The sequence below is a fragment of the Cynocephalus volans genome, chromosome 7 (genome assembly GCF_027409185.1).
Source record: "Cynocephalus volans isolate mCynVol1 chromosome 7, mCynVol1.pri, whole genome shotgun sequence".
NCBI classification, from domain to species: Eukaryota; Metazoa; Chordata; class Mammalia; order Dermoptera; family Cynocephalidae; genus Cynocephalus; species Cynocephalus volans.
In genome coordinates, this window is record NC_084466.1 from 126312982 (window position 1) to 126334466 (window position 21485).

A 21485-nucleotide genomic window follows, 5' to 3' on the forward strand; every position below is an offset into this window, starting at 1 on the left:
ACCTTGCCCTCCCGACACTGGCCCGGGACACCCCTGCCACCAGCCCCGCCAGAGAACCACGGAGGCAGTTGTAGCCGAGGCCGGTCCGCAGGCTCCAGAAAGCCCGGCACCAGGCCAAGCAAGTGGGAGGGCTCAGTGATGGCTGAGCAGGGCGGAGCTGCCCGCACCTGGGAAAATGGAGGCAGCACCGGGCGGTGAGTGGCCTGGTGGTGCAAGTGGGAGCTGCATGGACATGTACCTCCCGAACAGAGCTATGCCAGGGATCACTCACAGTGCTGTGCCAGGTCGGGTGCTCGCTCTCTGTCTCTGGTTTGCCGCCTTTCCCAGTTCTCGGCCGCTGCCGCCTCAGGCTGTTCAGTCGCGGCGCGGCTCGGGCGCTCCCAGGAATCTTCTTTAATGCCCGCCTGAAACCTCGAATCCTGAATAGGGCAGCTGGCCGCCTTCAGCGCGGACCCGGCCTCCGGGATCCTGGCTGCATCCACAGCAGCCCTGGCGCCGTGTTCCCTGTTTCGAGACTCGCTTTTGCAGCTAAGAAACAGTTCTTTTCCTGCTCCACACTTCAAAGCTGTTGCCTGTAAATGAGGCAGCCTCTCCTGCCTGGGTCCTGCTTTTTGATACAGTTAGCCAGTCTGTGTCTTTTAATTGGGGAATTTAAGCCTTTAACATTAAGAGTTGTTATTGAAAGGTGTTGATTTATTCCTAGCATTTTATTGGTTGTTTGGTTGTCTTAGGTGTCTTTTGTTCCTTGCTTTCTGATTTACTGTTTGGTTTCTTTGTTTGTTGGTTCCTTAGGTTGTAGATAGTGTTTTTGTTAGCTTGTTTTCTCTTCATGAATGCCATTTTTATTGTACTAGCGGGTTTAGATTTTTCTTAGGTTTTTATGGCAGTGGTAGTTATTTTTCAGGAACCAAACCCAGTACTCCCTTGAGGATTTCTTGTAAGGGTGGTCGTGTGGTAGTGAACTCCCGCAGTTTTTGTTTGTCTGAGAAATATACTATTTGCCCCTCATTTCGGAAGGATAGCCTTGCAGGGTAGAGTATTCTTGGCTGGCAATCTTTGTCTTTTAGTATTTTGAAAATATCATCCCATTCCTTTCTAGCTTTTAGGGTTTGTGATGAAAAGTCTGATGTTAACCTGATTGGGGCTCCATTATAGGTGATTTGACGCTTCTCTCTTGCAGCTTTTAAGATTCTCTCTTTGTCTCTGAGTTTTGCCAATTTGACTATGACATGTCTTGGAGAAGGTCTTTTTGGGTTGAATACGTTTGGAGATCGTTGAGCTTCCTGGATCTGAAGATCTGTGATTTTTCCTATACCTGGGAAGTTTTCTGCCACTATTTTGTTGAATATGTTTTCAATGGAATCTCCATTTTCCTCCCCTTCTGGAATACCCATGACTCTGATATTTGAGCGCTTGAGGTTGTCTGATATCTCTCTCAGATTTTCTTCCATGTCCTTGATTCTTTTTTCTTTCTTTTTGTCTGCTTGTGTTGTTTCAAACAGCCCATCTTCAAGTTCAGAGGTTCTCTCTTCAACTTCGACAAGCCTGCTGGTTAAACTCTCCGTTGTGTTTTTTATTTCGCTGAATAACTTCTTCAGTTCAGCAAGTTCTGCTTCATTTTTTTTCAGGACATTGATTTCCTTGTATATTTCCTCTTTCAGATCCTGTATACTTTTCCTCATTTCATCATGATGTCTAGCTGAGTTTTCTTGTGTCTCATTCAGTTTCCTTAGAATTATCACTCGAAATTCCTTGTCAGTTATTTCAAGGGCTTCTTGTTCTATAGGATCTAGAGTATGAGATTTATTAACTTTTGGTGGTGTACTTTCTTGATTTTTTGTATTTCTGGTGTCTTTTTTTTGGTGTTTATTCATTGTGGCAGGGGGTTTCACAGTCCACCGGTTTGAGACTAATGACTAACTAGGATGTTGTTGTGGTTGCCAATTTGGTATGGCTCCCGCCGTGACTGCTCAGTTGGCCTCTAGTGTCTTGTGTGTGTGGTTGCCTCGGGTCTTGGGCTTCTCCGGGGATCCACCTTTCTGGTCAGCTTGGACTCTGCTGGGCTGGTGGATCACGTACCACAGGGTGTGTGATCTCTGTTGAGCTTTCACTTTCTGTACAGGACTTCTCCCCGTTCCGTGTGCTCTGGCCCAGGCTGTTAGATCGTGCAGTGGCGACCCCACCGGTTGTGTGGTTTCTGTCGAGTCTCCGCCTCCCTGGCCGCACGTCTCCCCCCTCTGTGCACACTGTGCTGGGCTGGGGTGTGTCTTCTGCACCCTTCGTCTATCAGCTGGGCCTTCAAGACCCTGCTCAGCACTGCCTCGCCCAGGAAGTCTACCAGGTTTCTGCTAGGCACAGACGACCCGTCTCTCTGGGTGCCTTTGTAGCACTGTGTAGATCTTTCTCGGGTCTTGTTCACCTTTGTATCCCCCTGGTATAAACCATGTCTAGTGCCCACCTGCAGCCTGCTCTCCGGCAGGTTCAAGCGGAACTGGGAACTCTCCTACCACACTATTCCCAACCAGAAATCCGTTAGGCTTTTTTCCAAACTGGTGGTCGCAGAGATGGTATCTGCCTCCCAGTAACAGGAAGTTTACCAGGGCCGGAGTCCAGGGTGTGGTGGAGTGACAGTCGGCCCGCCCATACTTCCTAGCCCTCCCGACACTGGTCGGGACGCCACACACCCCCAGCCCCACCAGAGAACCGCGGAGGGAGTGGGAGAGGAGGCCGTCCCGCAGGGTCCGGAAAGCCCCGCGCCAAGCCAAGCAAATGGAGTCAGTGATGGCCGAGCAGGGCAGAGCTGCCCGCACCTGGGAAAATGGAGGAAGCACTGGGGCAGTGAGTGGCCTGGTGGTGCAGGCAGGAGCCGCGTGGGCATCACCCCCCGAACAGAGCTGTGCCAGGGATCACTCACAGTGCTGTGCCAGGTCGGGCGCTCGCTCTGTCTCTGGTTTGTTGCCTTCCGTGTTCTCGGCGCTGCCGCCTCAGGGCTGTTCAGTCGCGGCGCCACTCGGGCGCTCCCAGGAATCTTCTTTAATGCCGGCCTGAAACCTCGAATCCTAAATAGGGCAGCTGGCCGCCTTCAGCACGGCCCCGGCCTCCGGGATCCTGGCTGCATCCACCGCAGCCCTGGCGCCGTGTTCCCTGTTTCAAGACTCGCTTTTGCAGCTAAGAATCAGTTCTTTTCCTGCTCCACACTTCAAAGCTGTTGCCTGTAAATGAGGCAGCCTCTCCTGCCGGGGGCAAAGTGGCGTTGAGCCCCCACGACCGGCCAGCAGCAGCAGTCCTCCCTTAAGAGATGGCCAGAGGAATGTCCACAAGTTTCCCGGCTGCCTGAGGCCCAGTGGCCACCTTTTCCACCTCAGCTACTCCGCGCCAGCCGCTGCAGCCGCCGCCATCTTGAAACTCTCCCAAATTCTATTGTTAAACTTATTAAACTATACTTGGCAAAACCCCCAGCTATCTTCTCTTCCGATATCTTCCTGGTCTGAATAATAAATGTGGGAAGAGAACCCCTAGTGATGGTTAATTTCCCGAATGGAAGGAATGCCACTCTCTTGAAGGTTCCAGGAGATTAACCCCATTTGGGGGATTCTCACTGCTCAGAAGAGATGGGCTTTCAGTAATCTTTGGTGGCTCCATCACCCAGGGGAAAAGGGGTGACAAATCCGTGGGAGTCACCTAATGATTAGTGATGTTTAGCATTCTTTCAAGCAACTGTTGTCTATTTGTATGCCTTCCTTCCAAAATGTCTGTCAGCTCCTTTGCTCATTTTTCAATTTGGGTTATTTGGGGTTTTTTTCTGGGCAATTTTTTGAGTTCCTTGTACATTCTGCATATTAATCCCTTATCAGATGTATAGTTTGCAAATATTGTCTCCTGTTCTATAGGTTGCATTATCAAACTGTTGATTGTTTCCTTTGCTGTGCAGAAGCTTTTTCATTTGATACAATACTATTTATTTTTTATTTCTTTTGCTGTTTGTTATTTGAGGGTCTTTTTTCCCCAAAGATATTTATTACACATATTACAGTGGTATAAATTTGAATATCAATAGTTGTGTACAATGTGTGATGGTCAAGTCAGGATAATTAGCTTATTCATCATTGTAATACATAATCATTTTTTGTGTCCATGAACCAATTTCTCATAACCCTCTGCCCTTTTCCATTCCCCTTCCTTTTCACCTCTAATAACCTAAGATACATTCTCTCCTTCCAAAAGTTCAATGTATTTTTGTGACTATTGTTTCTCTCTCTCTCTCTCTCTCTCTCTCTCTCTCTCTCTCTCTCTCTCTCTGTCTCTGTCTCTGTCTCCCCCTTTCTCAATTGTTTATTTGTTTACTTACAGATTCAGCTCCCAATTATGAGTGAGGATATGTGATATTTCTCTTTCTGAACCTGGGTTGTTTCACTTAGTATAATTCTTTCCTGGATGATCCATTTTGCAGATCTGGCACAGACTGCAGCTCCAGAGGGACCTGCCCACTGCCACAGAAGGCACCGAGGTGAGGGAAGTCCCATGAGCCTTTGTGGACCCAGACTCCAGCCTCAGAGGGACCCACCCACTGCTGGAACAGGAGACAATTTGGTGTACCATAGCAACTGCCACCCCTACTGCCACCACAAAGATGGCTCCCCACCACAGTAGCAGCCTGGGCCACTCTGTAGGAAACCCACCACAGACTCAACTGCATTCATAAAAGAAGAGTTACCAGCAGAGCCTGAAATTGAGGAGGAAATCTATATCCTCATAGACAACTACAGAGTAATAAAAGAAGCAAGTGCTCTACCAGATGACCACACATATACTAAAATCCACTCAAGATTGATTACAGAATTAAATATACACTCTGAAACAATAAAACTTCTTAAAGAAAACATAGGAGGAACACTTCAGCAAGTAGAACTGAACACAGAATTCATGAATATGACCCCAAAACCATGGGCAACCAAAGGAAAAATAAACAAATGGGATTATATCAAACTAAAAAGCTCCTGCACAGCAAAAGAAACAATTAACAGAGTTAAAAGACCACCAACAGAGTTGGAGAAAATATTTGCAAAATACATCTGACAAAGGATTAAAAGAAAGAATATACAAGGAACTGAAACAACTTTACAAGAATAAAACAAGCAACCCAATTAAAAAATGGGGAAAAGAGCTAAATAGGCATTTCTCAAAGGAAGACACATGAATTTATAACAGACATATGACAAAATGCTCAATGACACTCAGCATTCGGGAAATGCAAATCAAAACCACACTGAGATACCATCTAACCCCAGTTAGGATGGCTAATATCCAAAATACTGTGAACGATAAATGCTGGTGAGGTTGCAGAGAATAAGGAACTCTCATACATTGCCGGTGGGACTGCAAAATGGTGCAGGCTCTATTGAAAATGGTATGGAGGTTCCTCAAACAATTGCAGATAGATCTACCATACGACCCAGCTATCCCACTGTTGGGAATATACCCAGAGGAATGGAAATCATCAAGTCGAAGGTATACCTGTTCCCCAATGTTCATCGCAGCACTCTTTACAATAGCCAAGAGTTGGAACCAGCCCAAATGTCCATCATCAGATGAGTGGATACGGAAAATGTGGTACATCTACACAATGGAATACTACTCAGCTATAAAAATGAATGAAATACTGCCATTTGCAACAACATGGATAGACCTTGAGAGAATTATATTAAGTGAAACAAGTCAGGGACAGAAAGAGAAATACCACATGTTCTCACTTATTGATGGGAGCTAAAAATATATAAATAAATTCACACACCCACACACACAAAAAAAAGCTGGTAGGGGGAGAAGACATAACAACTACAATTCCTTGAAGTTGATACGACAAGCAAACAGAAAGGACATTGTTGGGAGGGAGGGAGAAGAGGGAGGAGAGAGGGAGTTTTCGGTAATTGTCCACAATAATGAACCACATTGTATATTTACAAAATAAAATAAAATTTGGAAGAAAAAATAAATAAATAAACATATTAATTAATTAATTTATTAATGTTGAAATAATAGGACCCTCTAATCCTTATTTACTTTGCTATTTCACCAATAAGACCCCAAATATCCTTTATATTTAATTTGGAATTCAGTTCAGCGTTTGGAATTCAGTTCAGAAACTGAAATTACATGTTGCAACTATGTATTTTGTCTCTTTAGTCAACATCAGTCTTCGATAACTCTTCAGTCATTACTTGACTTTCATGACATTTCAACTCTTTAAGAGTATATGTATGCCAAATATTTATAAAATGTCTCTCAATTTGAACCTGTCTGATATTTACTAAAAATTAAATTTAACTTATGCATCTTTGACAAGAACATCACAGAATAACACTTTTTCTTTTTATTTGTGGGATACTCTTTTAATCTGTTCAATTACAGATAATGTTATTTGATTATTAGATACAGGTAGCATATAGCAGTCTTCTCCACTATGAAATTATTCTCTTCAACTTTGTAATATAGAAGTATTTTCTGTGTAGATTCTTTGAAGTTCTGTAACTACCTATTCCTCATAAGTTCCGTTTGTTGTTGTCTTTTAAATTTTGTGATTATTTGTAAAGTATCTTTTTTTATTATTGAAACATAATTGATTGTACTTATCTGTGGAGCACAGAGTTGAATATCAAAACCTGTGTGTGATATGTGATGCTCAAATCAGGAAAATTAGTATATTCAGTATTATGCAGTGTAATCATGTTTTGTGGCACTTTGCCAATTTCTTCCGAACCCCTCCACCCGCTCTACATTTCCCTCCTCTGCTAGTGTCAGTTCTGTTCTCTCCTTTTGAAAGTTTAATTAATTTAAAAAATAGACAATAAAGAGGAATCAATCACAATAATTCTTTGAACCTTATCAGCTCTTCATGTTACTCATTTACGTATCAATATTCGTAAAGAATCATGGATTCAAATGTTTTCAATGGTTTGTAATCCACTACCACTATTAATTATTTTGCTGCCTGAATTGCCTCCTAATGGTTGGATTCTGTGTCCTTTACCACAGTCCAATCAATCCTTGAGCAATTCCTTATCTTGTTGGCACAGCAATATATTCGAGCTTCATTTTGTGCTTTCCCTGCTCGAGCTCCCCAATCAGCCATTTCTCTGAGGACCCCTAGGTCTTCTGACTTTGAAAACGTGGTTTAGAGACAAGAAATGCATATTAGGTGTGCTGATTGCTCTGAGAGTATCACAGGTTCCAAGCTAAAGAACAGAGATTTAAAAATACATACTTTGTAAATATAATATGCATTTTGAGGAGAGACTCAACAAAGTAACCCGGTCTTTATCAGCAGAAAGAAATGGAATTTCTTGGTTATTACCTGTTGTGGCATCATAACTTGCAGCAACAGGTGAGAAGTTCTGAAGCAAATAACCCCATGACCTGCAAAAATAAAGAGCTGGAGACTTACAGAAAGGGAATCAGGGGGTACCAGTCAAGATGTCAGAATAGATGGTCCCCAGTGTCACTCTCTCCCAAAAATCAATGAATTTACAGCTATAAAAATGTAACATCAGCCAAACTGGGGCCGCTGGAGCTCAGGTGAAGAGGAGGAGAGACCTATGGAACTCATGAAGGTGGGAGAAGCCATGATGAGAGAAAGAAAAAATTGCTCTCAGTGTTTCGGGCTGCAGCCTCTTTAATGCTGGAGCACATGGAGCAGGAGCTAGCAGAAGCTTCAGTTGTGCCCTTTAGATGGATTTACTTGGAGGTGGAAGGGGAGAAGAGGGTCTCTGCGGCCCCCAGGACAGCAAGACCACTAATAGGGTTCCCAAGGACCCATGCAGTAGTGAGGAGCCAGAACAGCTTAAGAAGGGGAGCTATTCAGAGACTGGTGAGTCAATGCAAAGTACCAGTGCAGGGCCCATCCAATGGGAAGTGTTTGGAGCACAGGCAGTGGGGGAGACAGGCCCACTGGGGGAACACTGGGACACAGGAAGGACAGCCAGCCTGCCCCCCAATTAGTGCAGGACCACTCAGAGGAGACTGGTCAGGAGTGCAGAATTGCATGGGGTGCAGTTTGATGAAAAGACTGAGGCCTAGATCAGAGTTTCTACACAAGCCAGGGGCACAGAGTATCTGGAGAGCAGGAAGTATGCTCAACCATTGAACCCTGAGCTGCACAAAAAGCCTTCCCTAAGGAAACAGCAGCAAAGCAGCAATTTACTCAACCACACAGCTGAAGTACTGGTTCCCACAGAAAGTTCCGCCACGTTAGAAGAAAGCAAAGGACAAAAATTAGTTTTGGTCTAGGCACACCAACAATGCCTTGGGCCCCACCAGAGGACATGAGGCATGGAAGCAGGGGCAGAACCCCCACCAGCAACCACTCACAGAACCAGCACCTTGGGGCCCTGCCCAGGAAATTGAGGATTAGGGCTGGGACTGGACCCCACTCCCATATCCAATCACACCACCAATGCCTCTGGGCCTGCCCGGTGACCCAGGGCTAGCAGATGGGGACCAGATCCCCTTTCCATACCCAGGCACTCCATGACAGTGCCTCAGGACCCCAGCCAGGGGCCTATGGCATAGAGAAGGGGATTGGACCACCCTCGCACAGCCAGGCTCACCACACCAGTACCTTGGGGCCTGCCCAGGGCCCTGGGGCATGCAGAATGGGACCGGACCCCCCTCCTACAACCAAGATCACTGAGCCAGCACCTCAGGGCACACTGAGGTCTGTGACATGAAGAGCGGGACTACGCCCCCTCCCACAACCAGGCACAACATGCCAGTGCCTTGGGGCCTACCCAGGGTACCAGGGAATGGCTCTGGGGACTGGATCCATCCTTCCACAGCCAGGAACACCATGCCACTGCCTTGGGGCCTGCCTGGGGACCAGGAGCATGAAGAAGGGGACTGGACTCCTCTCCCTCAATCAGGCACACCTCGCCAGCACCTCGAGGCCCACCTGGGTTCCCAGGGCATAGAGAAAGGGATCAGACACTCTCCACAACCAGGAACACCGCCAGCACCAAGGAGCATGCCAAAATCATCTCCTCCATGTAGGTCGTTCACCACAGCCACCACAATAACCATAGCTGCCATGAAGGCGGCTGAAACCACAACCACAACGCAGATGATCTGCCAGCCACTGGAGTGATTGACAGAAGAAGAGTCACCAACAGAGATAAAGAAAGGAGAAAGACGTCTCTCTCCATAAGGCTCATTTCAGCGTTAAAGAAGAGGCATCTTCTCTATGATTGTATTGGGGGATCTGATCATGCCTCTCAGCAATGGACAGATCATTTGGGCAGCAAATCAACAGAGTAACCATTATTCTTTTAGAAAGAGAGAAGAAAACAAGGGTTATCAGAGGTGGGAGGGGAGAGGAAGAGGGAGATAGGGAGAGATTGGACAAGGGGTGTAAAGAATAAGTACAATCTGTAAAAATATATATGGTGGTAATATTGATTTGATCAACAAATGTGAACATTGAAACCCAAAAATATGTATAAACAATTTGATTCAATAAAAATTAAAATAAAGAAATAAACAAAAAATAAATAAATAAATAAAAGGACTTCGTGAACATCAAAAAAAAAAAAAAAAGGAAGGGAATCAAATATATATACATCCAACAGCCTATGCTGAATTATGGCAGCAATGTCATGATGTAAAGGCAGAATTTATAACTAAAAGGAAAGCAGAGGATAAAAAGTTGGAAAACTCTCAACCTGGCCTTATAAGTAGTAAAAGGGTGTGTTTAGGAGAGGAACCAAGGATGTACAATAGTGACCATTTGCTGAGGAAGTCAGGACAGAGAAGGAATCATCAAAGGAACCGAAGAAAGACCCTGAAGGCATTTCAGGGATCTTCAAGGCTGCCCTTCCCATCAGAGGCCCAGAGACCTAGGAAAATAGAATGGTTTCAGGATACAGGATTAGGGAACCCCTATAGACTTGCATCTCAGTACCACCTGAAGATGCTGGTCCCCACACCCCAGCTACTCCAGCTTGCCTAAAGTGGTCACAGGTGCTGCTATACTCACTGCTTTGGAAGATATAAGCCAGAAGCCTTCCCTGTGGTGTTATGTCTGCAGGCTCTCAGAATGACAGAGCTTTGGAGGCATGACAGCCTCTACCCCAATTTCAGATGATATATGGAGAAGCCCAATGGCCCAGGAAGAGATATGTCACAAGCACAGGGTCACAGGAGAGCTTTTAACTACAGCAATGCTGAGCATAAATGTGAGGTCAGATTTGCAGCAGGGAATTCTCTCCAGGGCCACGCTTAGTGGAGCTGTGAGAGGGGCACTGCCACTGAGACCCCAAGATTGTACAGTTATCAGTGTGCAGTGTCAGCCTGGGAGAGCTGAAGCAGGGGCTGACACCAGGACTTGGAAGGTGCTCTGTAGGAGCCACTGTATGGGGTGGGCTGCCTGAGGACTTGGATGACAAACCTCCCACCAGTATGCAGAGGACGATGGGCATGGAGTCAAGGTAGATTATTCTGCAGCACCAGTATTTAATTCCTGCCCTGCTGGGCTTTGGACTTTTTTGGACATGTTACCCCTTTTTTTGCCGGTTTATCCATTTTGGAATGAGAAATTCTGTGTTATACCTACCCCACCATTGTATCTACGAAGTGGATAGCTTGCTTTAATTTCACAGATGGGATTTTGGACCTTTTTGAGTTGGCGCCACAGTTAGTTAATACCCTGGAGCTATGAGGAAGAAATGAGTGTATTTGTATGTGAGAAGGACATCAGCTTTGGAGGGCCAGGGGTAGAATACTGTGATTTGAATGTTCCCCAAGCTTACATTGGAAATTCACCCCCAATATGATGGTGGAATTTGGGAACTTTAAGAGGTGATTGGATCTCGAGAACTGTGACCCTGTAAGTACATTTATTAATTCATGGAGTAATGGGTTGGGTTAATGGATTGTCATGGGCATGACTGTACTTCATAAAGAGAGTGAGTGAGGTTAGCTCTCCTGCTCATGCAATTCTTACTGTGTGATACCATTGCTGCAGAGGGTCACCGCCAGAAGAAAAGCTTCACCAGAAGTGACACCAGACTGTAGACATCCAAGCTTCTAAACCATGAAAAATAAATTTTATTTCTTTGTAAATTACCCAGTTTCAGTTAATCAATAATAAGCAACAGAAATAGAACAATGCAGTACAATAACATAAATATAAAATTTGCCAGAGGAATTTAAAAGCAGATTTGAGCAGGCAAAGAAAGAATCAGAGCAACTTCTGGCCAAGACAGTTGAATAGATGGAAACCAGTTGAGTGTAATAAGTCAGGCACTGACAGAAAAATACCATGTCTTCCCTCATAATTGGGAGCTTAGAGAGAAAGAAGGAATGAAAGAAAGGCCATAGTGGTGCACTGGTCTTGCACAGGGAGATTGTATGCAGGGGATTGTGGAGTGGGGTAGGGAACAGAGGGAAGGGGAGAGAGTTTTGGGTATTAATTGGGTGGGGGACATGGGGAATAAAAGCAATATTTGGTAATGGGCATGCTTATACTATTGATCTGGCCATCTATATTGGACAGAAGTGGTGACAGACAGCTCTGTACCCCATGAATATGCATAATCTTTAAAAAAACAAAACAAACAAATATCACACTGTGGTTGCTAAATATGTACAATGACTGTGTCAATTAAAATTTTTACAAATGACGAAAATAGTAAATTATATGTTATGTTTATTTTACTGCAATAAATAATTGGGTTAAAGAAAATTAATAGAAAAATAGTTAGCAGCCTCTTCAGTCATATTGTGCAGTTCAACTCATGCCTCTGCCACTAAAAAGCCATGTGACCTTGAACAGATAATATAACAAAACATAATCTCATTTGGCAACATAAATGGCTATAAGAATAGATTGGTAGACGGATAATGACCTCATTTCCCACCAGAGATATCCACATCCTAATCCTTGGAATACTGAACCTATAAATAAGGTACCTCACATGGTAAAAGAGACATTGCAAAGGTGATTGTGCTAAGGATCATGACATGAGCAGACTATAGCGGATTTTCCTGGTAGGCCCAGTGTAATCACAATGAGCCTTATAAGATAGAAAGAAGAGGATAAGAGTCAGTAGAAAAAGATGTGATACCCCAAGCAAGACATTGGAAAGATACAAGGAATTCATAAGCCAAGAAATGTTGGCAGCCTCCTGAAGTAGAAAAACTCAGGGAAAGAATACTCATCTAGAGCCTCCAGAAGGAATCATACCTACCAATGAAACTGGTAATGGACCTTTGAGCTAAAAAAAACTGCAAAATAATACTACGTATTATTTTAAGCCACGAAGTGCATGATAATTTACTAAATTGGCACTGGAAACTAATACAAATTTTAGGTACTTTCTAGGTTTATGAGAAATTTTAAGAAATATACAACATGCACAAATCGCAAAAACAGTATTAAAAATTCAATAGTTGATTGATTGGGGAATGTGCTGTTGGAGAGGAAATTTCAAATTTCAGCAAGATGTTCAGGATTGTCCTCATGGAGAGGTTGACTTTATGTAAGCGAGATGAGCTCAGGATAATGAGAGATGTCATTTCTCAAAATCACACACTTCATAATTGAAGGAAGGAAAAAGTATGACTAGAATTTGATGGGTATTAGATGTTCAGCTGTGCATATTTTGGAGATGAAATGAAGCTAATTATTTCAGGTCCGTAGAATCCAATTACCACCCCATTACTGTAAAGTATAAAACAATATGATGGAAAGAAGAAAAATAAAAAAATCTGATAAGGTTTTCAAGAGATTTTATTCTTGTTTGGAAAGAGAGGAATAACACCAAGGACACATTGTTAGCAATGTGAAAGCATATACTCACACTTGACTCTAAGTTGTAAGAAGTACAAAGAATATTTGAAATTATTGTCTTTGTTCTCAGTAACACCAAAGCAGGGGCATAAATTCAAACACTTAATGTTCATTTCTCCCTTTGGCTAATTCTCTCAATGTTTCCCTACAGATTAGAGCTGCTCCTGGACATAATTTCATTCTTTTAAATCCAAACCTTGAGTACCTCTCAGTGATACTCAGCCAACAGAGCTTCTCTACCTTCGTCCCCTATGTCTCTCTCTGTGCTTATCATTATGAGAATCAGCATGGCTTCTTGAGATTCTATTTTTTTTTTCCTTTCTTACCAACATTATAAACAAAAGAAGGAAAGGCTGAGAACTAACCCAGCAATTAATAATACTTCTTATTTAGAAAACACAGAAGAGAAATGGCTACGAAGTATGACATACAAATCACTTTTCTTTGCTTTATGTGACACCATATTAATAAATTCGCAGTAGATAAGTTTCAGCTTATTTGTTGGGAAATAAAAGTATTAGCAAGTATAGGAAATAGCAGGCATATGTGTGCAGTGAAACTCAGGAAATCTTCTCATTAGTGTTTGGATGTTCACTAGATCTTGAGGGAATGGGAGATGTGCAAAGAGAGGTCAGAAAGGCATCCTTGAGATTGGGAAGGAGGTGGATGATGCCTCAGAGAAGGGGGAGCTGCAGAAAACAGCCCAGCAGCAGCAGGCAGTCTGCCCTTCTTCACACAGGAATGAAGCAGATCCGGTACGAGGGTAGCAAAGAAATTGATGCACTAAGAGCTGGGGTGATATCGAGGTCCTTTGGATCGACCACAGATTTCAGGTTAAAGTTCTGTAAAATGGTGGTCAGGAATAAAAACAGCTCCATGCGGGCCAGGCCCTCTCCCACACAGATCCGTTTGCCTGAAAATAACAAGCACAGAGGGTAGTTACTTTCTGTGTGTAACTGTGATTTTAACAAATACTGTGTTTGTGGAAGGCACAAAAGGAATATGTAGTAACTATTTGTCGAATGATTGGGTAGATGGATGCTGTGGATGGATGCATACGTAATTAGAAGGCAGGATGGTGGGAAGAATGGTTGAAGACACAAATGGAGAAAGGATGTACACAGTTATTATCCACTTCACGTGTGTTTTTAACAGACACCTTAACTCAACAAATATTTATTATCATCTCTATGCCAAGCACTTCATTATGTATTCCCACTTTATACCTGATGTTTTGATATTTTGAATTTCTATTTATATTTTTTTGGAAACACACCCACAGTGTGTATCCTGTTCCCAGTCTGAAGTTCCCTGATCCTACCTTCCACTCTTCAAACCCTCTATTCTCAGCTGCAGCCATGCACACTATTAAGCAATCTCTAACATGCCATGCAGTTTCAAGTTTTCTCTCATGCTGGTCCTTCTTGCCAAGATGTACTTTTCATATACTATGTTCAGCTTCTGGATCAAATTTTATTTCCTCTTTAAACTCTTCAGGATACTCTCAAGCTATAAAATCTTGCAACTTCCTTGTTATCTCAACATAAATTCATGCTTCTGTTCAAATGTAAATAACTGAGAGTCAAAATTCTCTGTTTATTTATTTCTCTGTTGTGCTAAAACGTAAATTCCTGAAGGGAGGAGAGTTCTCTGTCCTTGTTACCATGGTATCCACAGTACTAGATATAAAGCAGATATCAAAGATCAAAGAATAAAGGAATCAGATTCCATGGCCAGAGGAATCACACATATGGCAGATGTGGAGAACCAATATCCAAGATATATGATCAGGACTGGAGGAAGAGCAGGGTGCTCTAGAAACTTTGCAAGGTATTCTGTGACATTCTCCATGTTCATCTGACCCCATGGATATTTGAAAGAGGCCCTGACATCTTTGATTTGGAGCACTTATTCTGCTCTTGTCGTTCATTATCTCCTTAAAAATATCCTACATTTTCTACTTCCCATACTCTCTGCCCCTATGGGACAGCTCAAAAGTCATTTCTGCTACTAGAATGTTGCTTACTCCATGTTATGCCTCTCTGAGGAGTATGAAAGAGCAAAAAGCAGATACCTTTTATCTTAATCCTACCCCACCAGCAGGCTGTTCTTTCCACTTTCACAGCTTCAGTTCAACTGGATTAAATGATCCCTTTAATCATCTGCTTCCCTAATTTCTGTGAAACCCTTTGGTACCTAATCTATGCCTGTGGATACTTGGATCCCCAAAGCTTGTCTAGGAGTGGGGGAGGGTGATCAATATCCCACAGACAATGATCTAAGTTGTGGAGTCAGGAAGTTTTCATGGCAGATGAGGAAAGCTTAAGGAGTATCACCTTCTGAGAGGAGCTCTTGGGTAGCTCAGTGATGCTTCTACAGTCAGAATTCAATCAGTCTATATTCCACCTTTCTCAATTTAAAAGGGTGGGGTCAACTCCTCTAAGCCCCACTACTATTCCCCAAGAATGAGGATGTATGATGAGCAGGGAAAGCACATTGGTATTGGGAATGGTGCTTTTGATCAGGTACAAAGAACAATTCTACCAGCCCAGATGGGTCCCCCTGTAAGTTCCAACTGATCTCAAAAAGAGACCTTGTCTCCTGATGTACAAATGATAATGAATTTCTATTACCTGTGGAGAAAGGCATGAAGTAGTCACTTTTCTTAAAATTGCCACACTCATCCAGAAAGTGTCCAGGGTCAAACATCTTTGGGTTGGGGAATTCTTTTTCATCATGTAGCACTGAGGTCAGTGATGGAAATATGATTGTTCCCTGGAATGAACAGACATAGGTAAACTGAGTTATATAAAAAATCATGGATATGAAAGGAACAATAGAAATCACTTGGACCATTCTCTTTGATTTACAGATGAGAAAACCAGTGTCTGAAAAAGAGCAGTGGTATTTCCAGACAGACAGACCACATTATAAACAGGAATGAGTTTAAGGCCAGTGGCTTTGATCTTGCTCATGTGGCCTCCAATAGCATTTGAAGTATTGAGTACATGGGCACTTGGGTCCCAATCTTCTAAATCTGTTCACCTTATCATCAAGCTTGGAAATTGTTTTCTGTCCTTACTTGCTGCTCTATTTCAACACTTCAGTTTTCACATACATCATATATGGATTATGGTTTAAAATGGAAGTTTCTGGTTTCAAGATGGCGGTGGCTGCAGCGGTTGGAGTACAGTAGCTGAGGTGAAAACGGCGGCCACTGGGCCTCAGGCAGCTGGGAAACTTGTGGACCTTCCTCTTGCCATCTCTTAAGGGAGGACCGCTGCTGCTGGCTGGTCATGGGGGCTGACCACCACTTTGCCCCCGGAAGGAGAGGCTGCCTCATTTACAGGCAACAGCTTTGAAGTGTGGAGCAGGAAAAGAACTGTTTCTTAGCTACAAAAGCAAGTCTCTAAACAGGGAACACAGCGCCAGAGCTGCTGTGGATGCAGACAGGATCCCGGAGGCCAGGGCCACGCTGAAGGTGGCCAGCTGCCCTATTCAGGATTCGAGGTCTCAGGCTGGCATTAAAGAAGATTCCTGGGACTACCTGAGCTCGCCACGGGACCGACTGAACAGCCCGAGGTGGCAGCGGCCGAGAACGGGGAAGGTAACAAACCAGAGTCAGAGAGTGAGCACCTGACATGGCACAGACCTGTGAGAGACCCCTGGCCCAACCCTGCTCGGGGGGCTGATGCCAACCCGGCTTCCGCTTGCATCATCAGGTCACTAACAGCCCCAGGGCTGCCTCAATTTTCCCAGGCACTGGCAGCTCAAGCCCAGCTCGGCTCGACTCCTCACTGAGCCTTCCCACTTGCTTGGCCCGGCGCAGGGCTTCCCGGGGCCTCCATGGCAGCAGCCCCTCCCACTCCCTCTGCCATTCTCTGGTGGGGCTGGTGGCATGGGGTGTCCCTGGCCAGTTTCAGGAGGGCAAGGAAGTACGGGCGGGGCTGACTGTCACTCCACTGCACCCTGGACTCCAGCCCCCGGTAAACTTCCTTTTACTGGGAGGCAGATAACATCTCTGCAGCCACCAGTTTGGAAAAATGCCTAACCAATTTCTGGTTGGGTATAGTGTGGTAGGAGAGTTCCCAAGTCCGTTTGAACCTGCCAGAGAGCTGGCTGCAGGCGGGCGCTAGACTCGGTCCATATCGGGGTGATACAAAGGTGAACAAGTCCCGAGAAAGATCTACACAGTGCTACAAAGGCACACAGAGCGACCGGTCATCTGTGCCCACCAGAAACCTGGTAGACTTCCTGGGCGAGCTGGTGCTGACCAGGGTCTTCAAGGCCCAGCTGATAGACGAGGGTTGCAGAAGACACATCCCAGCCAAGCACAGTGTGCACAGAGTGGAGAGATGTTCGGCCAGGGAGGTGGAGACTCGACAGAAACCACACACCCTGTGGGTTCACCACTGCATGATCCAACAGCCTGAGCCAGAGAACACGGAACAGGGAGAAGTCCTGCACAGGAAGTGAAAGCTCAACAGCGATCACACACCCTGTGGTACTTGATCCAGCAGCCCAGGAGAGTCCAAGCTGACCAGAAAGATGTCTCCCCAGAGAGGCCCAAGACCCAAGGCAGCCATACATACAAGGCACTAGAGGCCAACTGAGCAGTCACGGAGGTAGCCATACGAAATTTACAACCACAGCAACATCTTAGTTAGTCATTAGTATCAAACCGTTGAACTGTGAAACCCCCTGCCATAATGAATAAACAAGAAAAAAAAGATACCAGAAATACAAAAAAATCAAGAAAGTACACCACCAAAAGTTAATAAATCTCAAACTCTAGATCCTATAGAACAAGAAGCCCTTGAAATGACTGACAAGGAATTTTGAGTGATAATTCTAAGGAAACTGAATGAGATACAAGAAAACTCAGCTAGACATCATGATGAAATGAGGAAAAGTATACAGGATCTGAAAGAGGAAATGTACAAGGAAATCAATGTCCTGAAAAAAAATGTAGCAGAACTTGCTGAACTGAAGAAGTTATTCAGCGAAATAAAAAACACAACGGAGAGTTTAACCAGCAGGCTTGTCGAAGTTGAGGAGGGAATCTCTGAACTTGAAGATGGGCTGTTTGAAATAACCCAAGCAGACAAAAAGAAAGAAAAAAGAACCAAGACATTGAAGAAAATCTGAGAGAGATATCAGATAACCTTAAGCGCTCAAAAATCTCAGTCATGGGTATTCCAGAAGGGAAGGAAAATGGAGATTCCATTGAAAACATATTCAACAAAATAGTGGCTTTAAAATTCCCAGGTATAGGAAAAGACATAGATATTCAGATTCAGGAAGCTGAAAGATCCACAAATGCCTTCAACCCAAAGAGGTCTTCTCCAAGACACGTAATAGTCAAATTGGCAAAACTCAGAGACAAAGAGAGAATCTTAAAGGCTGCAAGAGAGAAGCATCAAATCACCTATAAGGGAGCCCCAATCAGGCTAACATCAGACTTTTCATCACAAACCCTAAAAGCTAGAAAGGAATGGGATGATATTTTCAAAATACTAAAAGACAAAGATTGCCAGCCAAGAATACTCTACACTGCAAGGCTATCCTTCCAAAATGAAGGGCAAATAGTATATTACGCAGATAAACAAAAACTGTGGGAGTTCAATACCACACGACCACCCTTACAAGAAATCCTCAAGGGAGTACTGGATTTCGTTCCTGAAAAATAACTACCACTGCCATAAAAACCCAAGAAAAATCAAAAACCACTAGTACAATAAAAATGACATTCAGGAAGAGAAAACAAGCAAACAAAAACGCTATCTACAACCTAAGGAACAAACAAACACAGAAACCAAACAGTAAATCAGAAAGCAAGGAACAAAAGACACATAAGACAACCAAACAACCAATAAAATGCTAGGAATAAATCAGCACATTTCAATAACAACTCTTAATGTAAAAGGCTTAAATTCCCCAATCAAAAGACACAGACTGGCTGACTGGATCAAAAAGGAGGACCCAACTATATGCTGCCTACAAGAGACCCACCTCGCCCATAAAGATTCACATAGACTAAGAGTGAAAGGATGGAAAAAGATTTACCATGGAAACAGAAAAGAAAAACGAGCTGGAGTAGCTATTCTTATATCTGACAAAATAGACTTTAAACTAAAAACCATAAAAAGAGACAATGAGGGACACTACTTAATGATAAAAGGACTGATCCATCAAGAAGACATAACAATCATAAATATGTACGCACCCAATGTTGGAGCAGCCAGATTTATAAAACAAACTCTATTAGACCTAAAGAAGGAAATAGACACTAATACCATAATAGCAGGTGCCTGAACACCACAATGTCAATATTAGACAGATCATCTAGGCAAAGAATCAGTAGAGAAACACAAGATCTAAACAAGACTCTAGACCAATTGGAATTGGCAGATATCTACAGAACATTCCATCCAACAACCTCAGAATACTCATTCTTCTCAACAGCACATGGATCATTCTCCAGGATAGATCACATATTAGGTCACAAATCAAGTCTCAATAAATTCAAAAAATTGGAATTATCCCATGTATTTTCTCAGGCCACAATGAATTAAAACTAGAGATTAATAACAAACTAAACTCTGGAAACTATGCAAACACATGGAAATTAAAATGCATTCTACTTAATAACATATGGGTCCAAGAAAAAATAAAGCAGGAAATCAAAAACTTTCTTGAAACTAATGAAAACAATGATACATCATACCAAAACCTGTGGGATACTGCAAAAGCAGTATTAAGGGGGAAAATCATTGCATTAAATGCTCACCTCAGAAGAATGGAAAGATGGCAAGTGAACAACCTAACACTTCACCTTAAAGAACTAGAAAAACAAGAACAATCCAAACCTAAAGTTAGCAGACGGAAAGAAATCATTAAGATCAGAGCAGAACTGAATGAAATTGAAAACCAAAAAAACAATACAAAAGATCAATGAATCAAAAAGTTGGTTTCTTTGAGAGATATATGAAATTGACAAACCATTAGCATGGCTAACAAAAAAAAGAAGAGAGAAGACTCAAATAACAAAAATTAGAAATGAAAAAGGCGATATTACAACTGATTCATCTGAAATACAGGGAATCATTTGCCACTACTATAAACAACTATACGCCAACAAATTTGAAAATCTGGAGGAAATGGATAAATTTCTGGACACACACAAGCTCCCAAGACTGAACCATGAAGACGTAGAAAATTTGAACAGACCAATAACAATAAAGGAGATTGAAGCTGTTATCAGAAGGCTCCCAACAAAGAAAAGCCCAGGACCAGATGGATTCACAGCAGAATTTTGCCAAACATTCAAAGAGGAATTGACACCGATTCTTTACAAACTATTCCAAAAGATTGAAACGGAAGCAAATCTCCCAAACTCATTCCATGAAGCAAACATCATCCTGATACCAAAACCAGGTAAAGATATAACCAAAAAAGAAAACTACAGGCCGATATCCTTGATGAATATAGATGCAAAAATCCTCACTAAAATACTAGCAAACAGGATACAGCAAGAAATACCTAAAATTATTCATCACGATCAAGTGGAATTCATCCCAGGGATGCAAGGTTGGTTCAACATACGCAAATCAAAAATTTGTGATACACCATATTAATAAACTCAAACACAAGGACCGTATGATCATCTCTATAGATGCTGAAAAAGCATTTGATAAAGTTCAACACTCATTCATGACAAAGACCCTCTATAAGTTAGGTATAGAGGGAAAGTATCTCAACATAATTAAGGCCATATATGACAAACCCACTGCCAATACCATGCTGAATGAGGAAAAGCTGAAAGCTTTTCCTTTAAGAATAGGAACTAGACAAGGATGCCCACTCTCACCACTCCCAATCAAAATAATGTTGGAAGTACTAGCAAGAGCAATCAGAGAAAGAAATAAAGGGCATCCAGATTGGAAAAGATGAAGTCAAACTGTCCCTGTTTGCAGATGACATGATCCTATATATTGAACAGCCTAAGACCTCTACAAAAAAACTGTTGGAATTGATAAATGATTTCAGAACAGTAGCAGGATACACAATCAACACGCAAAAATCAGTAGCATTTCTTTTCTCCAATAGCGAACATGCAGAAAGGGAAATCAAGAAAGCCTGCCCATTTACAATAGCCACCAAAAAAATAAAATACTCAGGAATTGAGTTAACCAAGGAGGTGAAAAATCTCTATAATGAGAACTACAAACCACCGCTGAGAGAAATAACAGAGGATACCAGAAGATGGAACGATATCCCATGCTCTTGGATTGGAAGAATCAACATAGTGAAAATGTCCATACTACCCAAAGTGATATACAAATTCAATGCAATCCCCATCAAAATTCCAAAGACATTTTTCTCAGAAATGGAAAAAAGTATCCAGACATTTTTCTGGAATAATTAAAGACGACACATTGCCAAAGCAATGCTGAGCAAAAAATGTAAAGCTGGAGGCATAACACTACCTGACTTTAAGCTATACTACAAAGCTATAATAACCAAAACAGTATGGTACTGGCATATAAACAGACACACTGATCAATGGAATAGAATAGAGAATCCAGAAATCAACCCACACACTTACTGCCATCTGATCTTTGACAAAGGCACCAAGCCTATTCAC

At 42.9% G+C, this 21485-nt stretch overlaps 1 protein-coding gene across 3 annotated transcripts in view; it reads right to left on the reverse strand.

Moving 5' to 3' along the window:
- Window positions 1-13569: 13569 nt before the first annotated feature.
- The window catches only part of LOC134382587 (cytochrome P450 2C42-like), a 31854-nt gene continuing 23938 nt past the window's right edge, over window positions 13570-21485 (reverse strand). For all 3 annotated transcript variants that reach the window (XM_063103275.1, XM_063103274.1, XM_063103276.1), the window contains 2 exons: window positions 15472-15613; window positions 13570-13751 (listed from right to left, as the gene is read on the reverse strand). In XM_063103275.1, the coding sequence (XP_062959345.1) occupies window positions 13570-13751; window positions 15472-15613 (324 nt within the window). The remainder of the gene's footprint in view (window positions 13752-15471; window positions 15614-21485) is intronic.